The following is a 26268-nucleotide window of genomic DNA, read 5'->3' on the forward strand; positions in this document are numbered from 1 at the left end:
TTGGGGGGGGGGGGGGGAAGGGGAGATTTTATTAGTTTGAAACTCTGACTAAAATATGTATAATAGTAAAAGGGTAGTAAATAACAAATTAATGTAGAGTTTACTGGAGAGTACGAGCTCTAATTCAAGGGAAGGTTTCTGAAAAAGGGCTTTAAAAAGAAGGTTTCAGGAGAGAAATTTCAGCTCCTTGGTGTGTGAACAAAAACGGAAACTTTAAACGGTGGATGAGTTTGTTTGCATTAAAAGGAGGTGCTCCACAAGCTCTTCGAGCTTGTGGAGCACCACTGACTAGCATGCACTGACTGCCAGCGTGTAGCTGGCAACAATAGCTCAAAGAGCTATAAAAGATGTTTGCGAGAGAAGTTTGTGAGAGATTTATGTGAGAGATTTATGTGAGATTTATGTGAGAGATGTTTGTGAGAGATGTTTGTGAGAGATGTTTGTGAGAGATGTTTGTGAGAGATGTTTTTGAGAGATGTATATGAGAGATGTATGTGCAAAAGATGTATATGTCTTTCTATCGATGCCTCTACTCCTATTTCTTGTGATTTTGCTGGTCTAGAAGCAAGAAATATGAAAAGTTTTTTCAACTTTGAGACTACAAAATTGAATGCTAGAGTAAAGCGCAACTCGGAAGCAAAAGACAATTTAAAAGTAAAATGTATTAATTTTTAGAAAAAGGAAAAAACAACATAAATGAATGAATGTGTATCAATTCCAATAATGTATAAGTTAAAGCCACGCCTGCGTAGTTCAAATTCAAAAAGGGTAATATCCAGTCAACCTTCACTGGGAAGCGAGGATTGTAATGAAACGGAGGTGAAGTAAAACGGAAAAACAAAAAAACCAAAAAAACCAAAAAAACCCCAAAAAAAGAAAAAAAAAAGACAAACAAAATTAACCTTGGCTTTCAATGTTTTTGATGCTCAAAAACATTGAAAGATCATTAGTTCAAGGTCCAACTGTGTTGTTAGTCTCCTATTTGAGTCCTTGTATTATGATCAACAAAACAAACGAACCAATGGCTAGACAAGCCAACCAAAAAATGCTTATCCATTCATTAAATCGAAAATTAAAGACTCGAACAAAGTTCAGTAATAAACTCTTATCATTACTGCGGTTCTTTTCTTTTATCAATCCTTTTTGCTCTTCCATAAATAAAGTTGACCTGTAGCTTCGACACTCGCTAGGCATTACATCTGCGACAAAGAAAGGTTGTAGTAAATCAACAGCAAAATCAGAATGACCCACATCTTCAAATGCTTCAGTGGCATCTGCGCCCCCGCAATCATGTAATACTTCTATGCCACCTATATGCTCCTTTGTGAAATCAGTTACATCGTAAACTTTGTTATATAGAATAATCCATAAATCGGTTGGTTTATCGTGTCGTTTCACCTCCTTTAGGGATATATATGATGCTCGCCTCGACTCTCCCGACATTTATAAAAAAAATGAGCAATATGCGTGGGGAGAATTGTACTTTTTGAATAGATATTTATCTCGTGTGAATATTTATCTTGTGTGAATATTTAGATTTCCAGTTGTTTTTGAATAGATATCAAGTCATAGATTGTAGTGAATATGTAAATAAAAAAAGACATGCAAGTTACAGAGGCTTATTTGATGGAAACCGCTCTCTGTCGTTGGAAAACTCAAAATGACACACCAAGCCAAAGTGTTAAAGAAGAAGAAGAAAAAAAAAAAAAGTACAAGAAGAAAAATAAATGCTCCAGTGTGTTTGCTAATTGAATATATATATATGACGGGTTTGATAACTCCTGGCTGTTGAAGAACCTTTTGTAAATGAAGATAATGCTGTTGTTATTAATGCTATTGCTACTGCTGCTGCTGCTGCTACGGTTGCTTGTTGATAAGCAGAGGATGCCAATGTAACGTTGAGTGAAATTTGGATATTTCAAGATATATTTATAGTTACATCGCAGTGACATAATTTCTTCTAGTCCTTTTTCTTTTTCTTTCTTTTCGTAAAAGCGTTTAACTAGAAGAAAAAAATCTTGGTTGCATACAAAGAGCTTTTGGGGGAAAAAAGAGTAGTGCACAATGTGACAAATGTATGTATATATTTTCTGTGTCATTCTTCGTTAACTATGGACATTTCCCATTAGTTGAAACTCTACATTGCTTTAATTAAAAAGTATTGACACCAGATCTTTTTTGGCAAAAGGTATTTTGGCGATTGGATATCAATAGAGCAGAAAATACAAATTAAATTAGTGGAGCAAAAAATAGTAGAGCAAAAAATAGTAGAGCAGAAAATAGTAGAGCAGAAAATAGTAGAGAAGAAAATAGTAGAGCAGAAAATAGTAGAGCAGAAAATAGTAGAGTAGAAAATACCAGAACAGAAAATAGTAGAGCAGAAAATACCAATCAAATTAATAGGTATTACAAGTAATGTCAAAAGTATAGATGTTTGAACTTTCTACTTAAGGAAAAATTACGAAAAAAAAAAAAAGAAAAGAAAAGCAAAGAGAAAAAAAAAAAAAAACAAAAAAAAAGAAAAAGAAGTGTGAAAGCGATTTACTTGATCTGTATGGATTGTTTCAAGGGTGAGGAGTTGAGTTCTAAGTTTTCTGATTAGCAACTGGGAACACAAGTTTTTACATGGATAAAAGGCGTTGGTGTTTAAAAAGAAATTATTAAAATTGGTATTTTCGGAATTTATTTTTCACCACAACAGATTTTGGTTTTGGTTTCGACTCCTTTTCTTTTATTTTTTTTTATTTTTTTTTTTTTTTTTGTTCTTCTTCTTCAGAAATGAGTTATAGATCAGCATTACCTTCATCGAAAAAGACTCATCTGGAAAGAAACAAGCAAATCCTTAAACAACTATTAAAGGAGGAAGCTAATAGATCATGTGCAGACTGTAAAATTACCAAGAACCCTCGATGGGCATCTTGGAACTTGGGTTGTTTCATATGCATTAGATGTTCAGGAATTCATAGATCAATGGGAACGCATATTTCAAAAGTCAAATCAGTTGATTTGGATGCATGGACAGACGATCAAATAGAAAGTATGGTTCAATGGGGTAACGAAAAATGTAATATGTTCTGGGAAGAGAAACTACCAGAGGGATATGTACCGGACCAATCAAAAATTGAAAACTTTATTAGAACAAAATATGATATGAAAAAATGGTGTTCTTCTCCTCACAATATACCCAATCCTGCAACTATTAGGAAAAGAACTGTTGCTAAACCAGATGCTACTGCAAATGCTAATCCAGACTCATCAAAACCAACGAGTCAAGAGAATCATGTCAATTTATTAGATAATGATTTTGGACATTTCATGTCCACTTCAGAAAAAAGCACACCACCACCACCTCCAACACAGAGACAACAACCAACCGTTAGTACTAAACCGCTTCAATTTCAATCTGCTCAGTCCACTGGTGGAAGCATGTCAAGCAACTCAAGACCTGATCTTAAAAAGTCCATTCTCTCGTTATACGCATCTCCTTCTTCGTCAAACAGTTTTCTTCAACCGCCACAACCACCACCACCACCACCACAACAACCACAACAACAACAAAGAACAAATCTGCAACTCACTCTGTTATCTGATTCTCTTGCTGGACTCCAATTTCATCAACAATCCTCCACATCTAAAATATACCAGAATGTCAACCCTATCAAGAAGCAAACAGATCCTAACGGATCACTTGCTAAAGTAACTCGCAGTTCATGGACTAATAATGACTGGAATGACTCATCATCCTCAATTTCTAGTAGTCACAAATCAACCGCTATTGGATTAGACGACGATTTGTTCAAAAATGTCTGGAGTTGATTTTATATATATTTATAAATACCTGGACATAACTATAGATTTTCCAATACACAGTTCAATCCTGCAGCATATACAAAAAACATTTTATGAAAACCTGATTAAACTCGAGGTCAATCAGGGCGTGAGTTTGCTTCAGCTCTTCTAATCAAATGTATAACGACCATTTCTTTTTCTTTCCAAAAAAAAAAACAAACAAACAGAAAAGGGTTCTTTTCTTCTAGTGACCTCCTGTTGTTGGTAATCCAACCCAGACCTTGAATGAATCATAAATCAACCATTGGAATCCAGTCAATGTACCAATCATAAAGATTCTTATAGTCAATCCATTCCATAACCCTGCGAATCCGATTTTACCATAAATCCTACTAATGGCCTGGCTTGACGATTCCCCAGGAACTTTGTCAGTGTTGATTTTAGACACCATGACATCCGCAGGGTGAGATACAACAGCACAAAATATACCGGCTATATAACCACCCAAAAATGACACACCAGTTTGTTGCAATGCAGTATATTCCTTCTTAGGTTTTCCCAAAAATGAATATATTCTATCAACGACATTTTCAAAAGTAGCAAATTTAACCATTGTATATGGGATTTGCCTAAACCACAATGGAACAATACCCTTATACAATCCCGCAACACCCTCCAGCTTAACAATCTTCGACCATCCTTGCCATACTGAATTACAAAATGGTGGAGATGTCGTTTGAGTCTTGACCTTGATTGTTTCCAATGGACATAAGGCAATATCGGCCAAGAATTCTGCTGAAGCAGAAGCTGCCAAGTATATACCAGTCTTGTACTCGTGAGCATATTTGGGTCCAACCAAAAGACTATATTTCTGTTTAAAGTATTCGTAAAACCCGTACTTACCGGCACCTTGCAACGAATAGCCTATGAAGGTTGCTCCAACACCGGTATATAACGAGCCACCAGTTATGTTAGTAGCCTGGTGTCGAGTCTTGATCAAATCCAAAGGCGTAATTGCCGCATGGGTGGTACCACAAGCAATGGCACCACCCAAACCACAAAGTGTAAAATATTTAGAGGAGTCTAATGCAATTGTTGAGGTCATAATTGAATAGGTAGGGTGTGTGAGAAAGTGTGAGTATAGGGAGAGGAAAAGTGAATAAAGCAAGTCAAGAAGATATAAAGAAAAGAAAACGAGAGAAGAAGAAAAGGGAGCAAGTTTCAATTGGAAAAGTAGAAGAGATCTTTATATTGGGGTTTTCGATATCTGACTAAATTGTTTTCTTTCTTTTTTTTTTTTTTTTTTTTTTTTTTTTTTTTTTTTTTTTTTTTTTTNGGGGTTTTGTTATTTTCAGTAATTTTTTTTTTTTTTTTTTTTTTTTTTTTTTTTTTTTTTTTAATCATTGCGGTTGATCACTGGTTATCTTTGACTCCCGAAAGAATGAATTTGTACCCAAAGAATTAGGATGAAAAAGAATGAGGATGAAAAAGAATGAGGATGAGTGGAGTTTTATAGTCAGTCTGGGAATATATCTAGAACTGGTGTTCAATTCGGAGCTCCTTGTAATTACCAATAGTTGTGCAATACAAATTGATCAGCTAGCTACCAAAAGCTGCGATATTTTTTTACCTTCAATTATACGTCGGAGAATTCCAACGCTCGGTTTTAAAATTACACTTTTGTGTCCATTACACAAAAATCGTTCATTCAGAAAATAGCTTCTATCTAAGTAGCAATTACATAATCAACAATTTTAGATTGGGGGAGATTAGCTTAATAAGGGAAGAAGTAATCTTTTAGTAGAAGAAGAACAGAGTCCAACAGCAGTTTGTTGTCACCTACTTGATGCTCTTCTCGTATTGCCGCTCGCGTCGCCAACCGCAGAAATGAACTATTAAAGTAGTACAACCACCAAAAAGAAAAACAAGACCACACATCAAGCCAGCTGATCCTGCAAACCCCAAGTTTTCAAACATTGAAGGAAAGTAAAAAGGGCCAATAAACCCAAAAAGCGACCGTACAAGATTGATGTAAACACTCACTTCGCCTGCATGTTTAGGGTCATTATCAATTGCAAAGGTAGTAATAACCGTGGCAATTTTGTTATTGCCTGCTGCTGTAATGGCTGCTCCCACAAGAGGTTTGATTGACCAATGATTTGGTGTTGCTTTCGTTAAATAGACACCCCATACTATCAAGCCAACTATAACAAGGAGATAGCCATCATATGTAAGCCATAGTCTATCAACAATAACCCTGCGTCCATTGCGCTTGGCTGTACATCTTTTCATCCACCAATCTGAAAGTGGACCTGCTATTATCTCGCCAATAACAGAACCAATAATTAATGAAATAAATTGCAAAGACATTTGCTGGGCATTCAAATGAAACAATGAAATCATAACTTGAGGCATTTCCACACTTAGAACAATGTTTCCATAACAAAAAGTAACCGAAGCAGCAATAACTGCCATTGTGATGTTAAAACTAGATGCATGTTTCAATGGTCTTATAAACATAAACCACGAGAATGGTCTTGCACTTGATTTTCTTATCCCGATGTAATTGATGTGGATAGTATCAGGGCAACCCCTCGAATAAACAGTTTCCCTTGAAACTATCCACAATAAAAATTGAATGAAATTCATAATAGCAAATACCCAAAATACCCATCTGGTTCCAGCATGGTACTGGATAAACCCAGTGATGAACGATCCTCCAGGTGTACCTAAAACAAAACCCAAACTCCACCATCCATTTTTCTTGCCCCGCTCATGAGCAAATGCTAAATCGCCAACAACGGACCCACCAGCAGAAGTAACGGTGGAAATAAATACTGCGTTCAACACCCTGGTGGCCATTTGCTGTCCATAAGTTTGGCAAAACCCACCACCAATATTCAAAGCACAGCAAAATAGAGCACCAACAGTCAAGAATGGTTTTCTACCATATGTGTTCATCAAGGGAATCCAAACAAGTGGCAATATACCAAATACACAAATCTGCACCGAAGTGAAATATGAAGCATCAGATATACTTACACCGTATTTCTCAGCCATTGCCTCGTATGACGGTTGCATACCTGAGGCCATGAATGTTGATGTAAAAGTTCCAAAAGCAATCGATAATATTTCATAATTTTTTTGCCAGTTGGGCCAGTTGAGTGGATCGTTGGGGTCTGACGATGGTAAGGGGTCCAAATCAACTGTGCCGTGTCTTTGCATGAGGTAGTCATAATGCTCGGGACTCAACAGCCGTGTTGAATTTGCATAATTGCATTCATCGTGACTTATAGTAGTCTTTTCTATATCGTTTGTGCCAACCGAATCAAGAGGCATTATTGTCTAATAAAAAAAAAAAAAGGAATCGGTATTGCTTTCTACTATCTCAGTTAATTTTGCCTTTTGAGCAAACTTTCAAGAGAGCAAAGAAGCTTGTTCTTTTATACAAAACAAAAGTTGTTGGAGTGGAGAAAGGATGTTTGAATATTCCGGGAGAAGAAACTAGGGACTAATTATGGGGAAAGATCAAATAGTGACTTTTACTTCACAATAGCGTCATCACTCATCAGCTTTCTCTTTTTTTTTGGTTTTACCGAATGCCAGGCTTCATTTGATGGAGAGTGTTATGAGGAAAAGATTAGTTTTCTAGGCAAAAGTGATATAAAAAGGTCCATTGACTGCATATCGGCAGGAAACTAAAAACTTTTGATTATTATTGAACAGAAGTTAAGAAAAAAAAAAAACTATATAGTTTAGTTTGTATTATGTTCTCGGAAATACCTAAAAACCAGATTTCATTGAGGGGCGGAGGGGCAGAAGGGGAAGTAAGAACCTAAATTTAAACCTCATCAACAAAAATAATATGTCAAAAGCTTGTTAACAGAACAATATGTCAAAAGCTTGTTAGTAATAGTGAAAACGGAACTTGAAGGCTGAGAAAATAAAAAAGGATAAGGTAATAAACCGATTCAACGTTAACGGTTATGAAGCATAATAACCAACTTTTTACACTCCCCTTCCCCACTTCGTCCTCTCTATTCCCCCAATGACAATAGGTTAAAAACAAAGCAACCATTTACTAGGCTCAACAATTTTTGAATGGATACTGGAACATCAAGTAAGATGGTTATGAGAATAAAACAGAGTTGCGGAGAAGATACGGAAAAACAATTTAAAAAAAAAAAAACTTTGATTATTTAGTTAACCAAGCGTGGGGGAAAGGAGATATATATGCTATCTGTTGTACCAAAACTGGTCAAGTATGAATGCTAGTTTCTTTGCAAGAGGTTTTTGTTCCAGGAAAAAGAAAGAGACACTAAAAAAAAAAGGAGTGCCAAGGGGGATGCTGAATAGGACAAGTTAGTGGGTTGCTGGCGGAAAAAGGTCAGTAATTAACTCTTTTTCCACTTGTCCTGCTGACTAAAAAAGTTTATCAATTCCGCCAACTATTGATTTATATCTTTCTTTTGAAAGCAGAGCTGGACAAAGGTGTATAGATTTAGTGGATGAGAGGTACTTGTAGTATAGCGAGAGAGTTTTGGCTTTGTCATTAGACATAAATTGCAGCATGCATCTCATCAATAGTTGCATTTCAAGTTGAGGCTTTGCTGGATAGAAATGACTCTTGATGAGCAATTATTTTCTTTGGTCCCATGCAAGTTCATGATTGCATAGTTTTCTTTGGTCCCATGCAAGTTCATGATTGCATAGTTTTCTTTCACTCTGCAAGTTTTTTAAAACCCTAAACATTATCTTATTGTCTTTTGCATGAAAAGTGATATTTTGTTAACAAGAACAAATTTGATGATATCTTTGAGAGAGAGAAATAGAAGAAGAAGAAGAAGAAGAAAAAAAAAAGGTGTTCTACAAATATTAATCATTCATTGTTAACAAATAATACCCCAATCGATGGTTAAATTTTTATTTAAAGTATCGGGAGTGTTAGAGGGTGTGACGGACTTAGAGCCAGTGGATACACCACAACAACCATTCGAATACACTTTCCGCATTGAATGTACCAAGTGTCGAACAATACATGACAAGGCGATTCAAATCAATCGATTTGAAAAACACGAAATGGGTGGATCTAGAGGCGAGGCAAGTTTTGTATTTCGCTGCAAGGAGTGTAAGTACGAAAATTCAGCCAATATTGAGAGGACTAAAGAGACATTACATTACGACGAGAACAAGCCAGTGCCGATACTTGAAATCGATGCCAGAGGCTTAGATTTGATCGAGTTTATTCCAAATGGGAAATTCCAGGCAAAAGGGACTGAGACAGGCACGATATTTAATGATATTGATTTACAGGATTCAGAGTGGTATGACGTGGATGAAAAGACGAATGAGGAAGTATCTATCACTGAAGTCAAATGGACGATTTCGAGATCATAGATACTACCTTAGTTGTAACGTCGTCACCAATTTTGATCAAAATTTTATTCACAACCTGTTCCCCCCTTTGCATTCATTTTATCACGAGCACAGAGAAAACCAAAAAAAAAGAAAAAGAGAACAAAGTTTCTAGTGAAATCTAATGCACATTCTTTCTAGATAGAAATAGGATATTGTGAGTTCTTTTTATTTGTTTTTTGTTTTCTGTTTTATTTTTTTTTTTATTATTTCTAACTTTTTTGATTCAGAGACCAGCTCCTTTATGTGGAAGACTCCTCAGCATGAAGAACTATTGCCAATTGACCAATCAAATAGTATCTCGAATTTTGAGCACCTAAACCCAATTCGCTAGCTTGGATCTCGCTGATATTTAAAATGTCCAACAATTGAGAAAATCCATTTGGTGTTGTTTCGATTTCATTGGTCAAATAACCTGCAATTGCCTTTTTTAATAAAGCAGGCTGAACATATACTGGCCAAGAAGATGATGGAACATCATCTCTCTTGACCCAGAATTTGTCTGGGAAGTAACATCCATTCCAGAGATTGTCTAAGAAATCATCCAACCAGTTGTTTGAAGAACCACTTGTGTTTGGGGTAGATGTTGTAGCTGTTGTTGGAGCCGTGGTTGGATTTGATCCACCATTACCAGCAGTAGCAGCAGCAGCAGTGGTGGTGGTGGCGGCGCCGGTAGCAGCAGTACCTGTATTAGTATTGCTACTGCCCCATCCAAAAGCGTCTAACAAATCGGAAACACCATTTTCAATAATCGAAACAAGATCAAAATCACGGGCATAAAGTTCGCGATTCTTAATAGTAGCAGTGTTTGCTGTACTAGCTAAAGCAACGGCAGCTAATATCTTGGCGAACTTCATTGTAATTGATGAATGGTTGATGAATGGTTATAACACAATGATAAAAGCTTCTTTTCAAGGAGGCCGGGACAAAAAAAAAAGTATTGAGTTTGAATGCTTGGTATTTATACGTCAAAAGAGAACAAGAGGAAAAGTGTGTGTGTGTGGAGGGGGGGGGGGAAGAGAGAGAAAGTTGTGGTAATAGCTAGAGGCGTAATTTTTGCCAACTTCACTTTACATGCCTCAGTGTACAAACATTGCACCTACAACTTGAAGAAAATGAATTGAAACGTTTGCTAAAGCCCCCTTCCTTTTCTTACAAAGCTCTCCTATTTTTTTTTTGTACAAGGATCAAAATCTGTACATTACTTAGAGGATCTTGCTTGTTTTGTTTGCTGGAGAACAGCTGCAAAAAAATCTCAACCAAACAGCTAGAAAGGCATTTTTTTTCTTATTTCCTATTATAGTAAAGAGAAGAGGGTAGATCTAGTTGAGGAAGTATTTAGACCGTATTGCTTACAAGTTTTCGTCTGGTGGATCATTTACACACTCTGAGGCACACATATATATATATGTATATGTAGTCAACTACTACATAGAATTGAAAGGAGTGGCAATATAAAATTTGGCAAAGAATACTAATAAAAGATGCAAAAAAAAAGAAATATTTTAAATCTATATAATTTTTTTAGTAAAGAGTTTTTGAGATTTTCCGCAATTTTTTCTTTTCCAGAAAAGGGAAATTATTGCAGCAAAGATCGATATTATATACACTGGTTTTGAGGATTATTATGAATAGTTGTTTTTTGTATGTGTAGTAGGGTTTAATAAAACAATAATATCGCAAGAATATCTACTCTTTTAATAATGTAGAATTTCAGGTAGTTTATTGGATTTTTGAGATGTCACAGGCAATGCAAGACACTATCGAGCACACTGACAGTCACCTCCACTATCGAGCACACTGACAGTCACCTCCACTAACTAGCTCTGCTCGATAGTGGAGCAACACTTTGTAGCTAATTACTTCACAAGTCTCATACAAGTCATAAGACCGATAAAAACTGTGAAATCGCCAATATCGGGCGAAGCGAAATAATGTCGCTAGAGCCCCCCAAGTCTCCATTTCACATACTCTGGTATTTCTACATTCTCTACATTCTCTCGATTAGTGTCGGTGTAGTCAGTGCTGCTCCACTATCGAGCGAAGCCATTTCACATACTTTGAGAGAGAGAGAGAGAGAGAGAGAGTGTGTGTGTGTATGTGACTAAAGTGAAGTCTCTTTTTATTGAGACTACAATGCTTTTTGTTACCAATTTGTATAGCTGCATTCATGGTAGTGTTTGTTTTGCACCCAAAAAAAAGGGTTTCGGTTTCCATAGAAACTTTTCTAATCATACAATAACGTAAAATTAATCATCTAAACACAGTTGTAATATAGAGAAGGCAAAATAATCGTCAAAACTCATTCTTTTTATAACGGAACCCGTTACTAACTTGACAGCTTCAACTTCACAGCTTTCCCTTTAAAGGTAGATAGAATCTTATAGAACTATGTAGACAGAATTTATTGCAATTAAAACAAAACATTCAATGTAAAGAGGAGAGAGAACCCTCCACCACCATGATAGCATTCTGCTCATGCCATCAAAACAATAGTAACCAAAAGAGACAATAGATCCAGAGAAGTAGAACAATCAGTATCTTTTTTGCCGATTCTTTTTTTCATTTTTTTTTTTTTTTTTCTTTCGCAAAGAATTTTTTTTTTCGATTGACAAAATTATCATCTTGTAATAACTCTAACTCTAGTTGTTTTTGACTCTTTAGCTCCAATAGTTTTTCCAGCTGCTCATACTCATGTTGTTGTCTATAATCCAACAATTCATAAATTGGTCATTAGCAAACATATACAAAAAGTTAAAAGAAAGATATCTTGGGATAACTATAGCAGGTTTTTATTGCACCTCATTGATTTATAAGCAATAGATTCATTTTTTTTTTTTTACCCCAAGTTTTTCATCTTCATCAGTTGTTTTTGTATTTATTTTTAGAGTTGCACCACTTCCTTTTTTGGTACTATGAGTGAAAAAAGTCGAATATCAAATGAGACAATTGCTCAAGTATCACAGCCTCTGCATCCCACAACATCACCGGATTTTTCAGATATTGTGCATGGAGAAGATCTCGAGATTCGGCGAGCAACTATGGATCATGCATTCCCGATTACACACAAGATAGAAGCTCTAGGTCACGTATCGCCTCCATGGATACTATCTCAATGCTCAGCTAGTCAACTCATTACACTAGCAGGAGCAGCATCAGGGTTTCTTGCTGGGGTCGTTGTTTGTCCATTGGACGTTATCAAGACTAAACTTCAAGCACAAGGTGGAAGTGGAAGTGGAAGTGGAAGTGGCGGTAAAGGTGAAGGTGGTGGTGGTGGTAGTGCTGGACGTCAAGTGTTGGGGTTTCGAGATACATTAAAAATGATATTGCGCACTGAGGGTATTAGAGGCTTATATCGAGGTTTGGTTCCAATCACGATTGGGTACCTACCCACATGGACGATATATTTCACGGTTTACGAAGAAACAAAGGACTTTTATCCTCGGTATTTCTCAGAGCATTGGGGGATCTACAATCCATCAATGAACCATTTCTTTGCTGCAATAACTGCCGGACTGGCCAGTTCAATAGCAGTGAATCCAATATGGGTAGTCAAAACAAGGCTAATGGTTCAAACTAGCGGGAAACCAATATCCGCTCAAGATGTCAAGTACAAAGGTACAATTGATGCATTTAAAAAGATGTACAGGGAAGAGGGAATACGCGTGTTTTATAGTGGATTAGTTCCATCGTTATTTGGCTTGTTGCATGTGGGTATTCACTTTCCAGTATATGAAAAACTAAAAAGTTGGCTACATTGTAGCACAATAGATCAGCAGCATGAAGTGCCGGGATTGCTATGGAGATTAATTGCAGCTTCTTCCTTATCCAAGATGTTGGCTAGTACAATAACGTACCCACATGAAATTCTTCGAACTAGAATGCAAATGCGGCACAATATACACACTAACAAACAATCAACTAATACTACTTTTACCAGAGTATCGCTATTGAAAATCATATCCAAAATATACCATGGTGAAGGATTGAAAGGGTTTTACGCAGGTTATTTTACAAACTTGGCCAGAACGGTGCCCGCAAGCGCCGTCACTTTGGTTAGCTTTGAATACTTTAAAACATATCTATTAGACATAAGTGGGAAAAGCCGAAAGTTGAAAAATTGATTTACACAGATACAATCGGGATACAAACGGGGGTTGAGATTATTATTATTTTTTTTTTTTTTTTTTTTTTTTCATTCCTTGCTAATAATGTCAGATATCAGAGCCAGGGATTTGAGAGCCAGGGATTTGAGATTCAGGGATTTGAGATTCAGTTCAATGAATTATGTCTTTCACGTATCGGAGTTTTTTTTATATCTATTTATAGAATGATGTAGTAGAAAGATAGGGCATTACGTAGCATACGGTTTCGTAATTTCTATTATTCTTTTGATCTCTTTCTTTTTCTTTTTCTTTTTCTCTTTTTGGTGAAAAATTCAATTTGAAATAATAATAGTAAAAGAAAAAATAAGGCTATCATGAAACAGGCGAGTTTATACAATATTGGGGTTTTACAGAATAGTTAGGACGGAGGTTATAAAGATTAGGCACTTGTGGTGTGGTTTTTTTTTTTTTGTTGCTATTGATTTTGCTACATGAGGTTGCTGCATTTAATTGGCACAGTTTTGTTAGTGACAGGAGCTGTTGCTATCAATGAAAAGACAAGTCAAGAGTCAGCTGCTCTAACTTCTTCTTCAAAGCAGTTACAAAATAGGGAGGATGTTTCTATGGGTCAGGAACAAGATGACGTTTCGCAAAATCCGGAAATAAAGTTACCTGCAAGCCTATCTACTGAAGAATTTGACAAGATAACCAGGGAACGATTAGTTATTGTTGAGTTTTATTCTCCTTATTGTCATCATTGCAAGGTATTCTCCCCCAAATGGGAAGAAGCTTATGTGGAGCTTAAAACTAAGCATGACGACTGGAATATTGAAATGAGGCAAGTAAATTGTGTTGAAAATGGAGATTTATGTGAACGAGAAAATATTGAGTTTTATCCCAATATTCTACTATATGCACCTGCCCTAGACTTTGAAAAGAAACCAACTGGGAGATCCAAGAATGTTGGCTCGTTCCCACGAACTTTGGAAAAAAATACGGAAAATGTACTCAAGTACTTGAAGGAATCTCTAGCTGAATATGATTCTGGTGATATAAATTTACCAACCAGTTCAAAAGCCTTAAATATGGACGATATGTTGAAGGCAATCAGCGGCGAAATTGAAAAACCCTTGTTTGTTTCATTTTGGCAGTCCAATGAAAAGCAGTGGACAAGTGTGGACATGGGCGGTAAATTGAGGTTTGGTAGCAATTGTGCTGATTGCTTACATACAAAGCAAATTTGGGATAGGTTGAGCAACAAGATATTGACAGTTGCTGATTCGGGACACGTATTGTGTCAAGATAATCCAGAATTGTGTAGTCAATTAGAATTAAGTCTGTTCAAGAATATGAAAACATCGCTTTCTAAGTTCATTATGTTTTTGCCCAAGAATAAAGGGGCTATCAGATTTGATTACGACGGGGTCATAGACATTGATAAAATGAGATGGTGGGTTCACAAGTTGTATGAAAATAGTGTTTATGAAGTGGCATCTGCTAAAAGAGTCACTGAAGTGATGGAATATACCAAAAGCTTACCCCATACACCAATCATTCAACTGTATCCATTGAAAAGTAAAGTTACTGTTTTATTTTTCTATGATGCAAATACAGTAACCCCCGAGGACGAAGCAATTTTACCGTATCTTCTCAAAATGTTGCAAAAATCTCCATTCAATATCCAGTTGTACAAGGCAAAACATACAAAAATTGAGGAGAATATTCAAGCTATGGGAGAAAACTTAATCGACTACATCAACTATGATGAGAACGACAAGTATGAATATAAAAAAGGTATGGAATTGGCCACTACTCATACGGGAAAACCTACTCTATTTGTTTTTAAAGACAACTCTTTGATCCCTGAAATTTTTCAGTCTTTTGCAGCCGAAGACATGAGAAAACATGAAAAGATTGAGACATTCCTTAACAAGGCACAGTATCCATTGTACGGAGAATTGACTCCCGAGCTAGTTTCGACATACTTTTCAACGAATGACCCAGTTCTGCTTAAAGATGCCAAAGTTGTGATTATATTTGTTGATTTGACAAATGCAAAACAAACGGATGAACAGTTGTACAAGTTGTCATTAATTGCACACGAGTACAATTTTCTCAAAAAACAGCATTATTTTGAAAAAATATTAGAACAACGGCAGCAAAAGGAAGACAAAGTAAAAGAGTTGAAAGAGCATGATGCAGACACGGACAGCATTTTGATGGAAATGCGGAGAGAAGTACCACATATTTGGAATAACGATGATGTGTTTTTCACATTTATTGACGTGTCTCAGAAACCGAGACGATTCAAATACGTTAAAGGGTGGAAGATCAATCCTCAGGATTACCGAGTTGGAGAAGCAGTTGTTTTGAGTAGAGATAACAGGTACTTTTGGAATACTGATTTGCAGGGGGATAAATTGCAAAATGACCCTAAGCAACTCAAGCTGGTGTTGATGTCATTATTGCACAAGGATGGGAAGACGCATTTTAAGTTGGTTGGCAGTCCATATGGAGGAGTTTTCCATTTTATGGATTATGTTCATGATTGGGGATTATTTGGGTATTTTGTGCTTCTTCTGGCTATTTACTGTGTTGTTGTGACTGCTCTTAGTGTACAAAGGGTTTTCAAGAGAAGAAAGTATAGACATCAGGGGATCATTGGAGTTAACAATGGTAATAACAATTATAGTTTTCTTCCCAAGAAGGATTAAAAACGAGACATTTGACAAGAGCTAGTGTTGCTCCACCATCGAGCGAAGCGAGATAGTGGAGTCAGTTGATAGAATGTTTGCATGTATTACTACCCTTTTGAGAAAATTAAAGTAAAGCATTTAAAAAGCTTTGTTGATAGTGTCGATAGTGTTATAGCAGCTAGTGTTATAGTAGCTAGTGTTATAGCAGCTAGTGTTAGTGGCAGCTAGTGTTAGTGGCAGCTAGTGTTAGTGGCAGCTAGTGTTAGTGATAGCTAGTGTTAGTGATAGCTAGTGTTAGTGGCAGCTAGTGTCAGTGATAGCTAGTGTTAGTGGCAGCTAGTGTGCTGCTCCACTATCTCGCTCTGCTCGATAGTGTCGATAGTGTCGATAGTGTCGATAGTGTAGGAGACAATTGCTTCATCTTACTCTTTTGAAAAAGCTAACTTGTACATAATACTGTATTACTACTTTATTACTCTTGTCTACTGCTCCTGCTGCTCTTTGTTTCAAATGCTTTTTCGAGCTACCCTCTCAACCCTACCTATACGCACGCACACCATACATCAAACTCTACTCTATCCACGAGTGTTGAGATTCAAAGAAAAATAAAAAAAAAGCGCGTTTACCTGAAAACCATATTGGTAATGGTAACATTCTTATTGACTCGTTGAAAGCGCGACCAACATGGTTTTCGATGGATGGTTGAACAAGTTAACATCCCAAACTAAAATAGAATACAGAATACAGTACATAGAACACATTAGTATTTGTCCTTTACTTTGCAATAGGGACAAATCTAGCTTTCTCAATACCTCTTTCCCATCTTCTTCAATACCTCTTTCCCGTCTTCTTCAATACCTCTTTCCCGTCTTCTTCAATACCTCTTTCCCATCTTCTTCAATACCTCTTTCCCGTCTTCTTCAATACCTCTTTCCCGTCTTCTTCAATACCTCTTTCCCATCTTCTTCAATACCTCTTTCTCGTCTTCTTCAATACCTCTTCCTCGTTCTCTTTTCAATGACTTGGCTTTATAATTTTTTTCGTTTACAAGTAAGTTGAAGTATTTTTTTTTTTCACTTGTTCTTTTCTTTCTTTTGATAAAGGCTTGTATTCAAACATCATTAGGAACTTTGGTTTCTACATTTGGTTGCTCGATATGTTAGAGAAAGTTTTCAGACTTGAGTGCGGTTATCAGAACTACGATTGGGGTAAACTTGGTTCATCATCAGCTGTAGCCCAATTTGTTAAGAATTCAGATTCTTCAATCGAGATTGATGAAGATAAACCATATGCCGAGTTATGGATGGGAACTCACCCAAGTGTCCCATCAAAAGCTATTGATTTTAACGAAACCCTACGTGACTTAATTACTGAGCATCCAAAGGAATTATTAGGAGACTCAATAATTGCCAAGTTTGGTTCATCAAAGGAGATTCCGTTCTTATTTAAGGTTTTAAGTATTGAAAAAGTATTATCGATTCAAGCTCATCCAGATAAGAAATTGGCTGCACAAATACATAAGCAGGATCCCAAAAACTATCCCGATGACAACCACAAGCCGGAAATGGCTATTGCTGTTACCGATTTCGAAGCATTCTGTGGGTTTAAACCAGTCGACCAATTAGCAAAAAGTTTGGAAACTGTACAGGAATTGAGAAGAATCATTGGTGAAGATATAAGTAGGCAATTTATTGATCTGGTAAAACCAAATGCCAAAAAGGGATCTTTAGAGGATATTACGAATCGCCAACTATTACGTAAAGTGTTTGGTAAATTAATGAACACTGACGAAGAGACAATGAAAAGGGAAACAGCAAGCCTAGTCCAATCAAGTATAGACGAGCCAGAAATCTTTTCCAAATTAGACTCTAGGCTACCAGAATTGATCCAGAGAATGAACAAACAATTTCCCAATGATATTGGATTATTCTGTGGGTGTATTTTGTTAAATCACGTTCATTTGAACAAGGGAGAAGCAATGTTCTTACAAGCCAAAGATCCACATGCTTATATCAGCGGTGACATTATTGAATGTATGGCTGCTTCTGATAATGTTGTGCGTGCAGGTTTTACCCCAAAGTTCAAAGATGTGAAAACTTTAGTTGAGATGTTGACCTATACTTGCGAGCCTGTAGAAGAACAAAAGATGAAACCAAAAACATTTCCTAGAGCCCAAGGTGATGCCAAAACTGTCAGCTTGTTTGATCCTCCAATTGAAGAATTTTCCGTTTTACAAACCGTGTTTAACAAAATTGGCGGTAAAGAAACTTTCCAAGCCATTGATGGCCCTTCAATTATGATTGCCACTAGCGGGACCGGCTACATTCAACAAGTAGGAGTTGAGGAGGCCAAGAAACAGAGAATCAATACTGGAAATGTCTACTTTATTGCGCCCAACACTGAAATTGAATTGATAGCGGATAAGGATCAAAGTGAAGAGTTTACCACTTATAGAGCATTTGTTGAAGTCTGATGATACAGGGAAAAGGGGAAACTTTGTACCTTACAAGACCCCAATTTTGAAATTGTTTATTTTGACATAAAAAAATTTTAATATTGGATAATCTCTTGAACAAAATCTTTAGAGTAAATACGATGCAGTGAAATAGAATTAGATTATTGATACTGTTTACTCTATTATAATTGATACCATTTTACGAAACAGAGGTAATCATTGATACTGTTTACTCTATTATAATTGATTACATTCATTAGACGAATTGCCAGGCCTTTTTCTATATTATTTGGTAGCGGGACCAAACTCACACATTTTTCGCTGTAGAAGAAAAATAGAGAAGGAAAATATTGATACGAATTATCAGGAGAGTATTAAATTTATCAGGGCAAAAACTGTGACTTTGTAGTTCTTTTCTTTTCTGGGTAAGAGAGTCTGTTTCAGGGAACGAGAAATTTAGGCGATTTCGTGTATTAGAGGGAAGCTAAAGAAGGAAGAAGAAGGAAGGATAATAGGGGGTTATTAATTGAAAAAACATAGGTGTTTTTGTTAGACGACCTCATAGATATAAAGAGATTTAGAGACAAACCAGTAGGAAGTTGTAGTATCATAGACAATTGGTGAAAAAAAGAAATGTCTCAAGAACAAGTAACGCAGGAAAAAGAAGCTTCTCAACCAGTAAGAAGGGGATCAACCACCAGAGTTCCAGAAACTGAGGAAGAAAAAGCTGAAAGATTAGCTAGGCAACAGGAAATCGACTCGAGGTCGATATATGTCGGTAACGTTGAGTACCAATCGACGCCCGAGCAATTGGAGGAATTTTTCCATATTGTTGGTATAATTGAGAGAGTTACTATTTTGTTTGATAAATTTTCCGGATTACCAAAAGGTTATGCGTATGTCGAGTTTGAGAAGTTGGATAGCGTACAAAAGGCTGTTGACGAATTGCACGGTAAACAGTTTAGAGGTAGAGAAATCAAAGTTGTTCCAAAAAGGACAAACTTGCCTGGGTTCCGGAAAAGAGGAAGAGGAGGTAGAGGCAGAGGTGGCAGTAGACGCGGCGATGGAGGAGGCGATAGAGGAGGCTATAGAGGCGGCGATAGAGGCGGCAGGAAACAACCACAACCACAAGATGATGCATCCAATGGTTTGGTAGAAGAAAAGAATGCAGTCAACGACTCGAACGAAACGGCTAAAGAAACTGCAATATGAGTTTATGTTGATGAGATTATTGGTTAAAGCCCTGTTTAAAGGTTTTTTATATGTCAAAATTTTTATATATAAAAGAAAAAAAATAGTTTATGTATTATGCTTTGAAAAATGCCATACACCCCACCCACTTGACCCACTTCACCTCAAGAACCATATATACCAGAAGAAGACAAACACGATTGTAAATACTAGCAACCACATTTTCCAACTTATCCCAGCTTTTTGACTCATAACCACCATTTTGTTAAATGTATTTTTCAATGTTATTTTACCTCTTTCAAATCGGTCAGTTATATCTTGGTTCATATTAATTGATTTGTTTATTTCGACCCCCATTCTTTCGCCCAAGTTTTTCAACATGTGTATTTTCTGTCCCATTACATCCATTTCCTCATCGTTTTGAGACTCTAGAGTGCTGAGTAGGGACTCGCTATACTTGTCATTAGAAGATTGTGCGTCGTATGGTGAGGCTGTGGCTGCTCTCAGCGGTATCCTAGATGGAAATAACTGAGTCCTATCTCGCTGGTATGCGCTATCGGCTGAATATCGCGATGTCATAGATCCTATTAAAAAAAAAACTGCTGGGTGTTACACGGGTTTGATATCGCTGTGGTGTTACAATTGAAAGAGAAAGAGAGAGAGAGAGAGGAAAAAAAATTGTGTTTTTATCGCATCTCATAAAACCTTTGATGATATATCTTGATATATAAGTTAAAGAAAGGAAAGGGAAAGGAGAGGAAAGTTTCAGATGTCTCAGGAGATACCGAAATCGCTCGATTTAGTTAAGCATGTTATTCTTATTCTTTCAGGAAAAGGCGGTGTGGGGAAATCGTCAGTAACTACACAAGCGGCAATCACGTTAGTCAATAAAGGTTATCGCGTAGGAGTCCTAGATATTGATCTAACAGGACCTTCATTACCACGTATGTTTGGAGTTGAAATGAAACAGGTACGCCAATCAACAAGAGGATGGGTTCCCGTGCAAGTATACCACAAATCGGATACTAAATCTGGAGGTAGCTTGAAGCTCATGTCATTGGGGTTTTTGATAGCAGACCGAGGTAATTCTGTTGTTTGGAGAGGTCCTAAGAAAACCGCCATGATTAAACAATTTCTCAAGGATATAGTATGGAGTGATTCTAAGAGCGAGCCGCTTGATTATTTGCTTATAGACACACCTCCAGGAACGTCAGATGAACATATCGCCATTGCTGAAGAGTTGAGGTATGCGCAGCCCATAGATGGTGCAATCATAGTCACTACACCTCAACAAGTGGCCACAGCTGATGTGCGCAAAGAGATTAATTTTTGTAAAAAAGTGAATTTCACAATATTGGGAATCGTGGAGAACATGTCTGGGTTTGTATGTCCTTATTGTTCTGAATGCACCAATATCTTCTCCAGCGGTGGAGGGAAGGAACTAGCACAAAGCTTGGATTTGACTTATTTGGCAAATATTCCAATCGATCCTCAATTTGTTGAGATGGTAGAGCTACAGGAGGATACAAAGGGGAAGAAGTTGATTGATTTATATGAGAAACTGGACTTGAAACCAATTATGAATAATATAATAGAAAAAATATTAGACAAAAATCTACCGTCCCGGATCTAAATAATGTATATTTGTATTTTCATTATTTACTTTAGTTCAAACGTATAACCAACACCATTTTTATTATTATACACCATTAGCCTTTTTCCATTTTGTTATTCTTCTTTTCAAGTCCCCTGCTGATTGTTGATATATATTCAATTTCTTATCCCATTTCATTCGCTCGTAATCGTCGCCGTATTTCTCGTACAATGATTTCAACCATTCATTTTCCCTCTCCGATTGGTGTCTCTCCTTTTTGATTTTGCTATTCTGCTGGGCATATTCTTCTAGTTGTTTGATAATCGAACTCTTTCCTGCTGTCTGCTCATTCTCGTTGCTCTCATCGTCTTCGTCGACTTTCATGGTACCATATATCACCCTCAACACTTCATTAGTATTCGGATCTCTAACAATTCTAGCCTCTCCCTGAGGTATCCTTGCAGGATCATTGGTATTTTCAATATCTTCAATAGTAGGAGTCACCGTAGTACTGCCAGACAGTTTGGTATTATTTCTCAAATCTGTTAATGTCCTAACTTTTTTTTCAACACCACCTGCCATACTACCCAATTTCGCTCTTAATCCCAATCGTTTGTAGTTTTGCTGTAATGTTAATGACTTATCCCAGTTTTTAGCAATAATTGGATTTGAATAAATGTTGATATCACGCTGCTTATCTTTCCTCCTTCTCGTATTTTTCCTCACAGATGACCTGGCCATCTTTCTTTTCCTGACAGATACCATGGCTGTGCAGTATATCTATTCGTGTTGGGTTATTTCCTTCCTCAACTTCTAACTTCCCCTTTTAACCAAAGTGGATTTCTTGAGCAGAGATGGAATGCCATTAATTTTTTTTTTTACCTAAACCATAGTCGTGTAAAATGGTGAAGTTGCAAAAAGAAAAATAAAAAAATTTGCAACTATAATGACAAACCCCTAGTTGTCACTCTGAGTAGGATGGTCAAGAGATCTCACCATTACCAAACCAAAATGCTAGATGAGGTTCTTTAAAAGTGAGACGGATTGTGATGTTGAGTAATTATTTTTATTAGTGTCACTTTCGTCGGCATCGGATTTTTTATCCTTGCAATTACCTCTGTCATCAGATGTAACTTTTGTGTTTGCGTCCCCCCTACTTACAATTGTCCCCTGTGCATTGAAGTCAGTGATCGAACTTTGCCGCATAGATCCATAGGCATTGCTCACTTCTGATAGAGCGCTTGTTTCCACCATATACGTGTGATGACTGCAACTTGGTTGCTTCCTTTGCAGGAATCCATTGCTTGTTTTCAAAATCGACCTCTTGGGCTTTAAGATATGATGTGATGGTTTGTGTTTTGGAGTAGGCGATTGTTCTTTTTGTATTGATTTTTTACTTTTACGTTTAGCCTTCTGTTTCACAAGGTTGAAGTATTTATTAGTGGTTGTTTTATCGTCATCATCATCATCATCATCATCATCATCATCATCTGAAGAAGAAGATAATGAGTCTTCTATGAAATTATTTGACTTTCCGCTGATTGATTCATCCAGTGTAAGAGTCCCGTTTTGACTATTCTCATCAATACCCATTCCCGATGAGTTCCAAACATCTTCACCGGTTTGGTCAGTAATTTCATCAAACTCTTGATCAACTGATGCTGTCGCTGCTGTCGCTGTTGTCGCTGCTGTCGCTGTCGCCGCCGCCGCCGCCGCTGCTGCTGCCGCCGCTTGTTGAGTTTCTCGTAGTTGCAAACGTTTAAAATAATTAGTATCAAGAAGATTCCCATTTATTCGTAGTTTCTTATAATGTGTTGTTTGAGACGTGGCTTCAATAGTGGGCGACGATTTGTATGGGAGATTTAGGTGTTTTGGAATCGGTTTTGATATTGGATTTATATACTTGGGATTGGTTATTAATTGCGAATAAAGCAAATGTAGTGGATTATTCATGGGAGAGGGAGCGATAGTCGACTTTGTGGCTATACTGCCATTGAGAGTGCTGCTATCATCAGTGGAGTGTTTCCTAGTTTTTAAGTCCCTATATTTGGAAATAGTGGTTGACATGAATGTTTCAAAATTGGACTCGAAATTTTCTTCTTCTTCTTTTGCCTCTTTTCCATCCTCTGGAGGTGTTGATTCATGAGGAATCACATGGCTACTATCTTTACCTTCAACAAGTGCATGGTTAGCTTCTCGTTGGGGCACCTCAACAAGTGCATGGTTAACTTCTCGTTCGGGCACCTCAACAAGTGCATGGTTCGCTTCTCGTTGGGGCACCTCAACAAGTGCATGGTTAGCTTCTCGTTGGGGCACCTCAACAAGTGCATGCTCGTTTTCCTTTACAGCAACTGGAACAAGTGGTTCTTCAATAGAAGACACTTTACGAGCTCTCTCGGTGTCACTATTGCTGTTATCAACAATCTCCTCTGGTGCTGTCTCATTTTCGAGTTTTAAGTTGGAAAGGTGGTACTTCAGTCTTTTAACCAGCTGACCCCTATTTTTCTCAATCGCTTGAAGTTTTTGGATCAATTTTTTAGTTCTTGTACCAGCATCCAATAATTTCCTTCCAATGTCTTCTCCACCACTGTTTAAATAAACTTGTGCTGCCAATTTCTTTTTCCTCTTTTTGATCTTCTGATGTAGTTCGTCTGCCTGTTTGCAGATTGCAATATTTTTGAATTGAATCTTCTGTTCTACTGACAATTTGTACTTGATCTCCGCTCGAAGGTCATTTTTGAGATTGTTGGAAACTGCTAAAAGGTTATGAATAAGATCCTCTGCCTCATCTGGTAATATATTGTTTATTATATAGTCTAATTGAAACTGGTCGATAGATGGTAGAGATATAATAGACGAAGAAATTGGTTGTTGAAGAAATTTTGGCAGATACTTATTACCCGTCGGTAGTCGTTTGTACGTCGACATGCAAAAACACTTGTACCAGGACCTTGCTGGGTATAAATATGACAAGTAAAAGTAACCTCTCTCCATATAGTTTAAACCTTTAACCTTTCGTTTTCTCCGTTTGCATTGATATTCGTGAACACTTGGTAGCACTAGGAGGATGAGGAGGAGGAGGAGGAGGATTAGGAGGATGGATATAACAAGAGGTTGGAGACAAGATAACAGCTTCCCGCAAGTCTAGGTCAGTACTATTTAGAGCTAACTAGAGACATTTAGTCTACCCGCTCTGTCTATTTGCAACATCGAATTGTTAGCGATATAAATAAGGGTTTTCAAGTTTATAAATTGATTAGTCAAGGGATAAAAGAGTTTATTGTGGTTTCACCCATAAGTAAAGCTTTCTTTTAGTATGAAAAAAGGAAAAGAATCCTTTCCTTTCTACATTACTTCTTTTCTAATTCCTTCCTTTTCCTGGTCAACTCCTCAATTCTCTCGCTCTTTTTATTACGAGAATGTTTAATCTTATCGTAAAGTTTTCTCTTCTTTTTACTAAGCATGATAAGGTTAGCAGGCTCCTCCTCCTCCTCCTTCTTCTCATTCTCATTCTCCTCCTCATTCTCCTTGTTTTCTTCTTGTTTCTTTTCAACATCCTCAGTCTCAAGTGGATTGTATCCATGTGCATCTCCCCATGGTGACAAATGCGGTGGCAATGTTTCTCCCGGCGCGTATTCACCAACATTAGCCAATCTTTGTTTATTGATACTGTCAAAAACCCATTGTGGTTGTATGTAAGTTCTTCCTGGAATTTTCAGTGCTATTTTGTTTCTATCGCAAATATGATGAGTTATCAAATCCATATCTAAGGATGCATACAATTTTGGATCATTCATTTTCAAATCATCGAGACTTATTTCTGAAATGACTTTCCCACCACATGATAATATGACAAATTCTAGAATATCTAAAGGAACTTCCCTTCCAATAAAGAAAACAAATTTAGAGAAAAGCTGGGATGTCGGCGATGAGAATCTCGATGGCTGGATTAATGTATCTGCTGTGTTGTTTGTTGACCCGTTTTGGAACTCATCCAATTCAATATCTTCAACATTTGGTTGTGCCTCTTGAGAGTTCTTTCCTTCTTCTTCTTCCTCTTCTTCTCCCCCCTTTTCTTTACTTTTATCTGCTTCCATAGCTCTTTGAATTTCTTCGGTGGATAGCTTTTTGCCTTCTTCACTCGCGTCGCCCTTCTCTTCTGCCTTTTGCTGCAATAACAAAGGTGCAATCTTTCCTTCCTTTGACTGTATAACATAACTGCTCAATCCACCAGCTCCTTTCAACTTATTGATGTCAATATGTGGTGGATAAATTAACCCTGACTCATTAAATAACTTGAATAAAACAAAATTTACCAATGTTGAATAAAACTCCAAAAACGTTAACATGATTCTAAAATCAACATCAGTAGGAATATTTGTAGGAAACTTATAAGGTACCAACCATCTGATTTCTTGCCCCTTTACCACTGCTTGGTAATACACACCCTTTATACTAACAAACATCTTTTTCAATAACCTCTCTTTTGAAATATAGGCTAACCAATAGTTACACAATTTCTCAGCTTCTCCAATGATCTTTGTTGAGACCTTATCAGTAGCAGGCATATTACTAAACAAGAACAACATATTCAAAGGATCATCCAAATCTCGTAATGCGTCAAGAAACGTGGGGTACCTCTCTTTGATTATATGGTTTAATGTATATTTTGGTCTATTTGAATCCAATTTAGATGCAGCTGAGATCTCCCCTTTACCCAAGGCACGTTGCAATTTCTTTGCAAACGTCTTGTGCTGTCTGAACTTATCCAAAACGGGCTCATGTAAAAGATACTGAATGTCCTTTGTATAATAGAACGTAACAGGTGCAGTTGATCCTTTGTTAGCTTTCTTTTTATTACGTGGTTCTCTTGGATAAATACCTTTGAAAATACAAAGACGACGGAAATCGGCTAAAGAAATCTGAAGCTTTTTGATGGCTTGAGTTCTAGTAATGAAATTCTTAGCATTTCCCGATGTACCTTTCTTCTTAATCCTACCCATTATGTCTAGTTGACAAAAA

At 36.9% G+C, this 26268-nt stretch overlaps 14 protein-coding genes across 14 annotated transcripts; 7 read left to right on the forward strand and 7 right to left on the reverse strand. All coding sequences in view use genetic code 12, as the record gives it.

Annotated features, from left to right (window-relative positions):
• Positions 1 to 978: 978 nt before the first annotated feature.
• KGF56_003704 (uncharacterized protein) lies at positions 979 to 1443 on the reverse strand (the record flags this gene model as incomplete). The annotated part of the gene is made up of 1 exon (XM_049325065.1): positions 979 to 1443. One exon carries the CDS (start codon positions 1441 to 1443, stop codon positions 979 to 981), a length of 465 nt encoding a protein of 154 aa, XP_049179167.1.
• A 1335-nt stretch (positions 1444 to 2778) lies between these two features.
• On the forward strand, positions 2779 to 3816 carry AGE2 (Age2p; the record flags this gene model as incomplete). Its single annotated transcript, XM_049325066.1, has 1 exon — positions 2779 to 3816. One exon carries the CDS (start codon positions 2779 to 2781, stop codon positions 3814 to 3816), a length of 1038 nt encoding a protein of 345 aa, XP_049179168.1.
• A 217-nt stretch (positions 3817 to 4033) lies between these two features.
• Positions 4034 to 4894, reverse strand: KGF56_003706 (Cu/Pi carrier; the record flags this gene model as incomplete). The annotated part of the gene is made up of 1 exon (XM_049325067.1): positions 4034 to 4894. One exon carries the CDS (start codon positions 4892 to 4894, stop codon positions 4034 to 4036), a length of 861 nt encoding a protein of 286 aa, XP_049179169.1.
• A 734-nt stretch (positions 4895 to 5628) lies between these two features.
• KGF56_003707 (uncharacterized protein) lies at positions 5629 to 7128 on the reverse strand (the record flags this gene model as incomplete). The annotated part of the gene is made up of 1 exon (XM_049325068.1): positions 5629 to 7128. The coding sequence occupies one exon, from the start codon at positions 7126 to 7128 to the stop codon at positions 5629 to 5631; it is 1500 nt and encodes a 499-aa protein (XP_049179170.1).
• Positions 7129 to 8700: 1572 nt separating this feature from the next.
• Positions 8701 to 9186, forward strand: KGF56_003708 (uncharacterized protein; the record flags this gene model as incomplete). The annotated part of the gene is made up of 1 exon (XM_049325069.1): positions 8701 to 9186. One exon carries the CDS (start codon positions 8701 to 8703, stop codon positions 9184 to 9186), a length of 486 nt encoding a protein of 161 aa, XP_049179171.1.
• A 260-nt stretch (positions 9187 to 9446) lies between these two features.
• KGF56_003709 (uncharacterized protein) lies at positions 9447 to 10061 on the reverse strand (the record flags this gene model as incomplete). Its single annotated transcript, XM_049325070.1, has 1 exon — positions 9447 to 10061. One exon carries the CDS (start codon positions 10059 to 10061, stop codon positions 9447 to 9449), a length of 615 nt encoding a protein of 204 aa, XP_049179172.1.
• A 2058-nt stretch (positions 10062 to 12119) lies between these two features.
• KGF56_003710 (NAD+ transporter) lies at positions 12120 to 13328 on the forward strand (the record flags this gene model as incomplete). The annotated part of the gene is made up of 1 exon (XM_049325071.1): positions 12120 to 13328. One exon carries the CDS (start codon positions 12120 to 12122, stop codon positions 13326 to 13328), a length of 1209 nt encoding a protein of 402 aa, XP_049179173.1.
• A 473-nt stretch (positions 13329 to 13801) lies between these two features.
• Positions 13802 to 16024, forward strand: KGF56_003711 (protein disulfide isomerase; the record flags this gene model as incomplete). The annotated part of the gene is made up of 1 exon (XM_049325072.1): positions 13802 to 16024. One exon carries the CDS (start codon positions 13802 to 13804, stop codon positions 16022 to 16024), a length of 2223 nt encoding a protein of 740 aa, XP_049179174.1.
• Positions 16025 to 17162: 1138 nt separating this feature from the next.
• PMI1 (mannose-6-phosphate isomerase) lies at positions 17163 to 18479 on the forward strand (the record flags this gene model as incomplete). The annotated part of the gene is made up of 1 exon (XM_049325073.1): positions 17163 to 18479. The coding sequence occupies one exon, from the start codon at positions 17163 to 17165 to the stop codon at positions 18477 to 18479; it is 1317 nt and encodes a 438-aa protein (XP_049179175.1).
• A 615-nt stretch (positions 18480 to 19094) lies between these two features.
• On the forward strand, positions 19095 to 19673 carry KGF56_003713 (uncharacterized protein; the record flags this gene model as incomplete). Its single annotated transcript, XM_049325074.1, has 1 exon — positions 19095 to 19673. One exon carries the CDS (start codon positions 19095 to 19097, stop codon positions 19671 to 19673), a length of 579 nt encoding a protein of 192 aa, XP_049179176.1.
• Positions 19674 to 20421: 748 nt separating this feature from the next.
• KGF56_003714 (iron-sulfur cluster assembly protein) lies at positions 20422 to 21285 on the forward strand (the record flags this gene model as incomplete). Its single annotated transcript, XM_049325076.1, has 1 exon — positions 20422 to 21285. One exon carries the CDS (start codon positions 20422 to 20424, stop codon positions 21283 to 21285), a length of 864 nt encoding a protein of 287 aa, XP_049179177.1.
• Positions 21286 to 21351: 66 nt separating this feature from the next.
• Positions 21352 to 22011, reverse strand: KGF56_003715 (uncharacterized protein; the record flags this gene model as incomplete). The annotated part of the gene is made up of 1 exon (XM_049325077.1): positions 21352 to 22011. The coding sequence occupies one exon, from the start codon at positions 22009 to 22011 to the stop codon at positions 21352 to 21354; it is 660 nt and encodes a 219-aa protein (XP_049179178.1).
• A 249-nt stretch (positions 22012 to 22260) lies between these two features.
• KGF56_003716 (uncharacterized protein) lies at positions 22261 to 24174 on the reverse strand (the record flags this gene model as incomplete). Its single annotated transcript, XM_049325078.1, has 1 exon — positions 22261 to 24174. The coding sequence occupies one exon, from the start codon at positions 24172 to 24174 to the stop codon at positions 22261 to 22263; it is 1914 nt and encodes a 637-aa protein (XP_049179179.1).
• A 422-nt stretch (positions 24175 to 24596) lies between these two features.
• Positions 24597 to 26249, reverse strand: PES1 (mRNA-binding ribosome synthesis protein; the record flags this gene model as incomplete). Its single annotated transcript, XM_049325079.1, has 1 exon — positions 24597 to 26249. One exon carries the CDS (start codon positions 26247 to 26249, stop codon positions 24597 to 24599), a length of 1653 nt encoding a protein of 550 aa, XP_049179180.1.
• Positions 26250 to 26268: the final 19 nt, after the last annotated feature.

Source organism: Candida oxycetoniae (genome assembly GCF_023343755.2).
Source record: "Candida oxycetoniae strain CBS 10844 chromosome Unknown scaffold39, whole genome shotgun sequence".
Classification (NCBI taxonomy): domain Eukaryota; kingdom Fungi; phylum Ascomycota; class Pichiomycetes; order Serinales; family Debaryomycetaceae; genus Lodderomyces; species Lodderomyces oxycetoniae.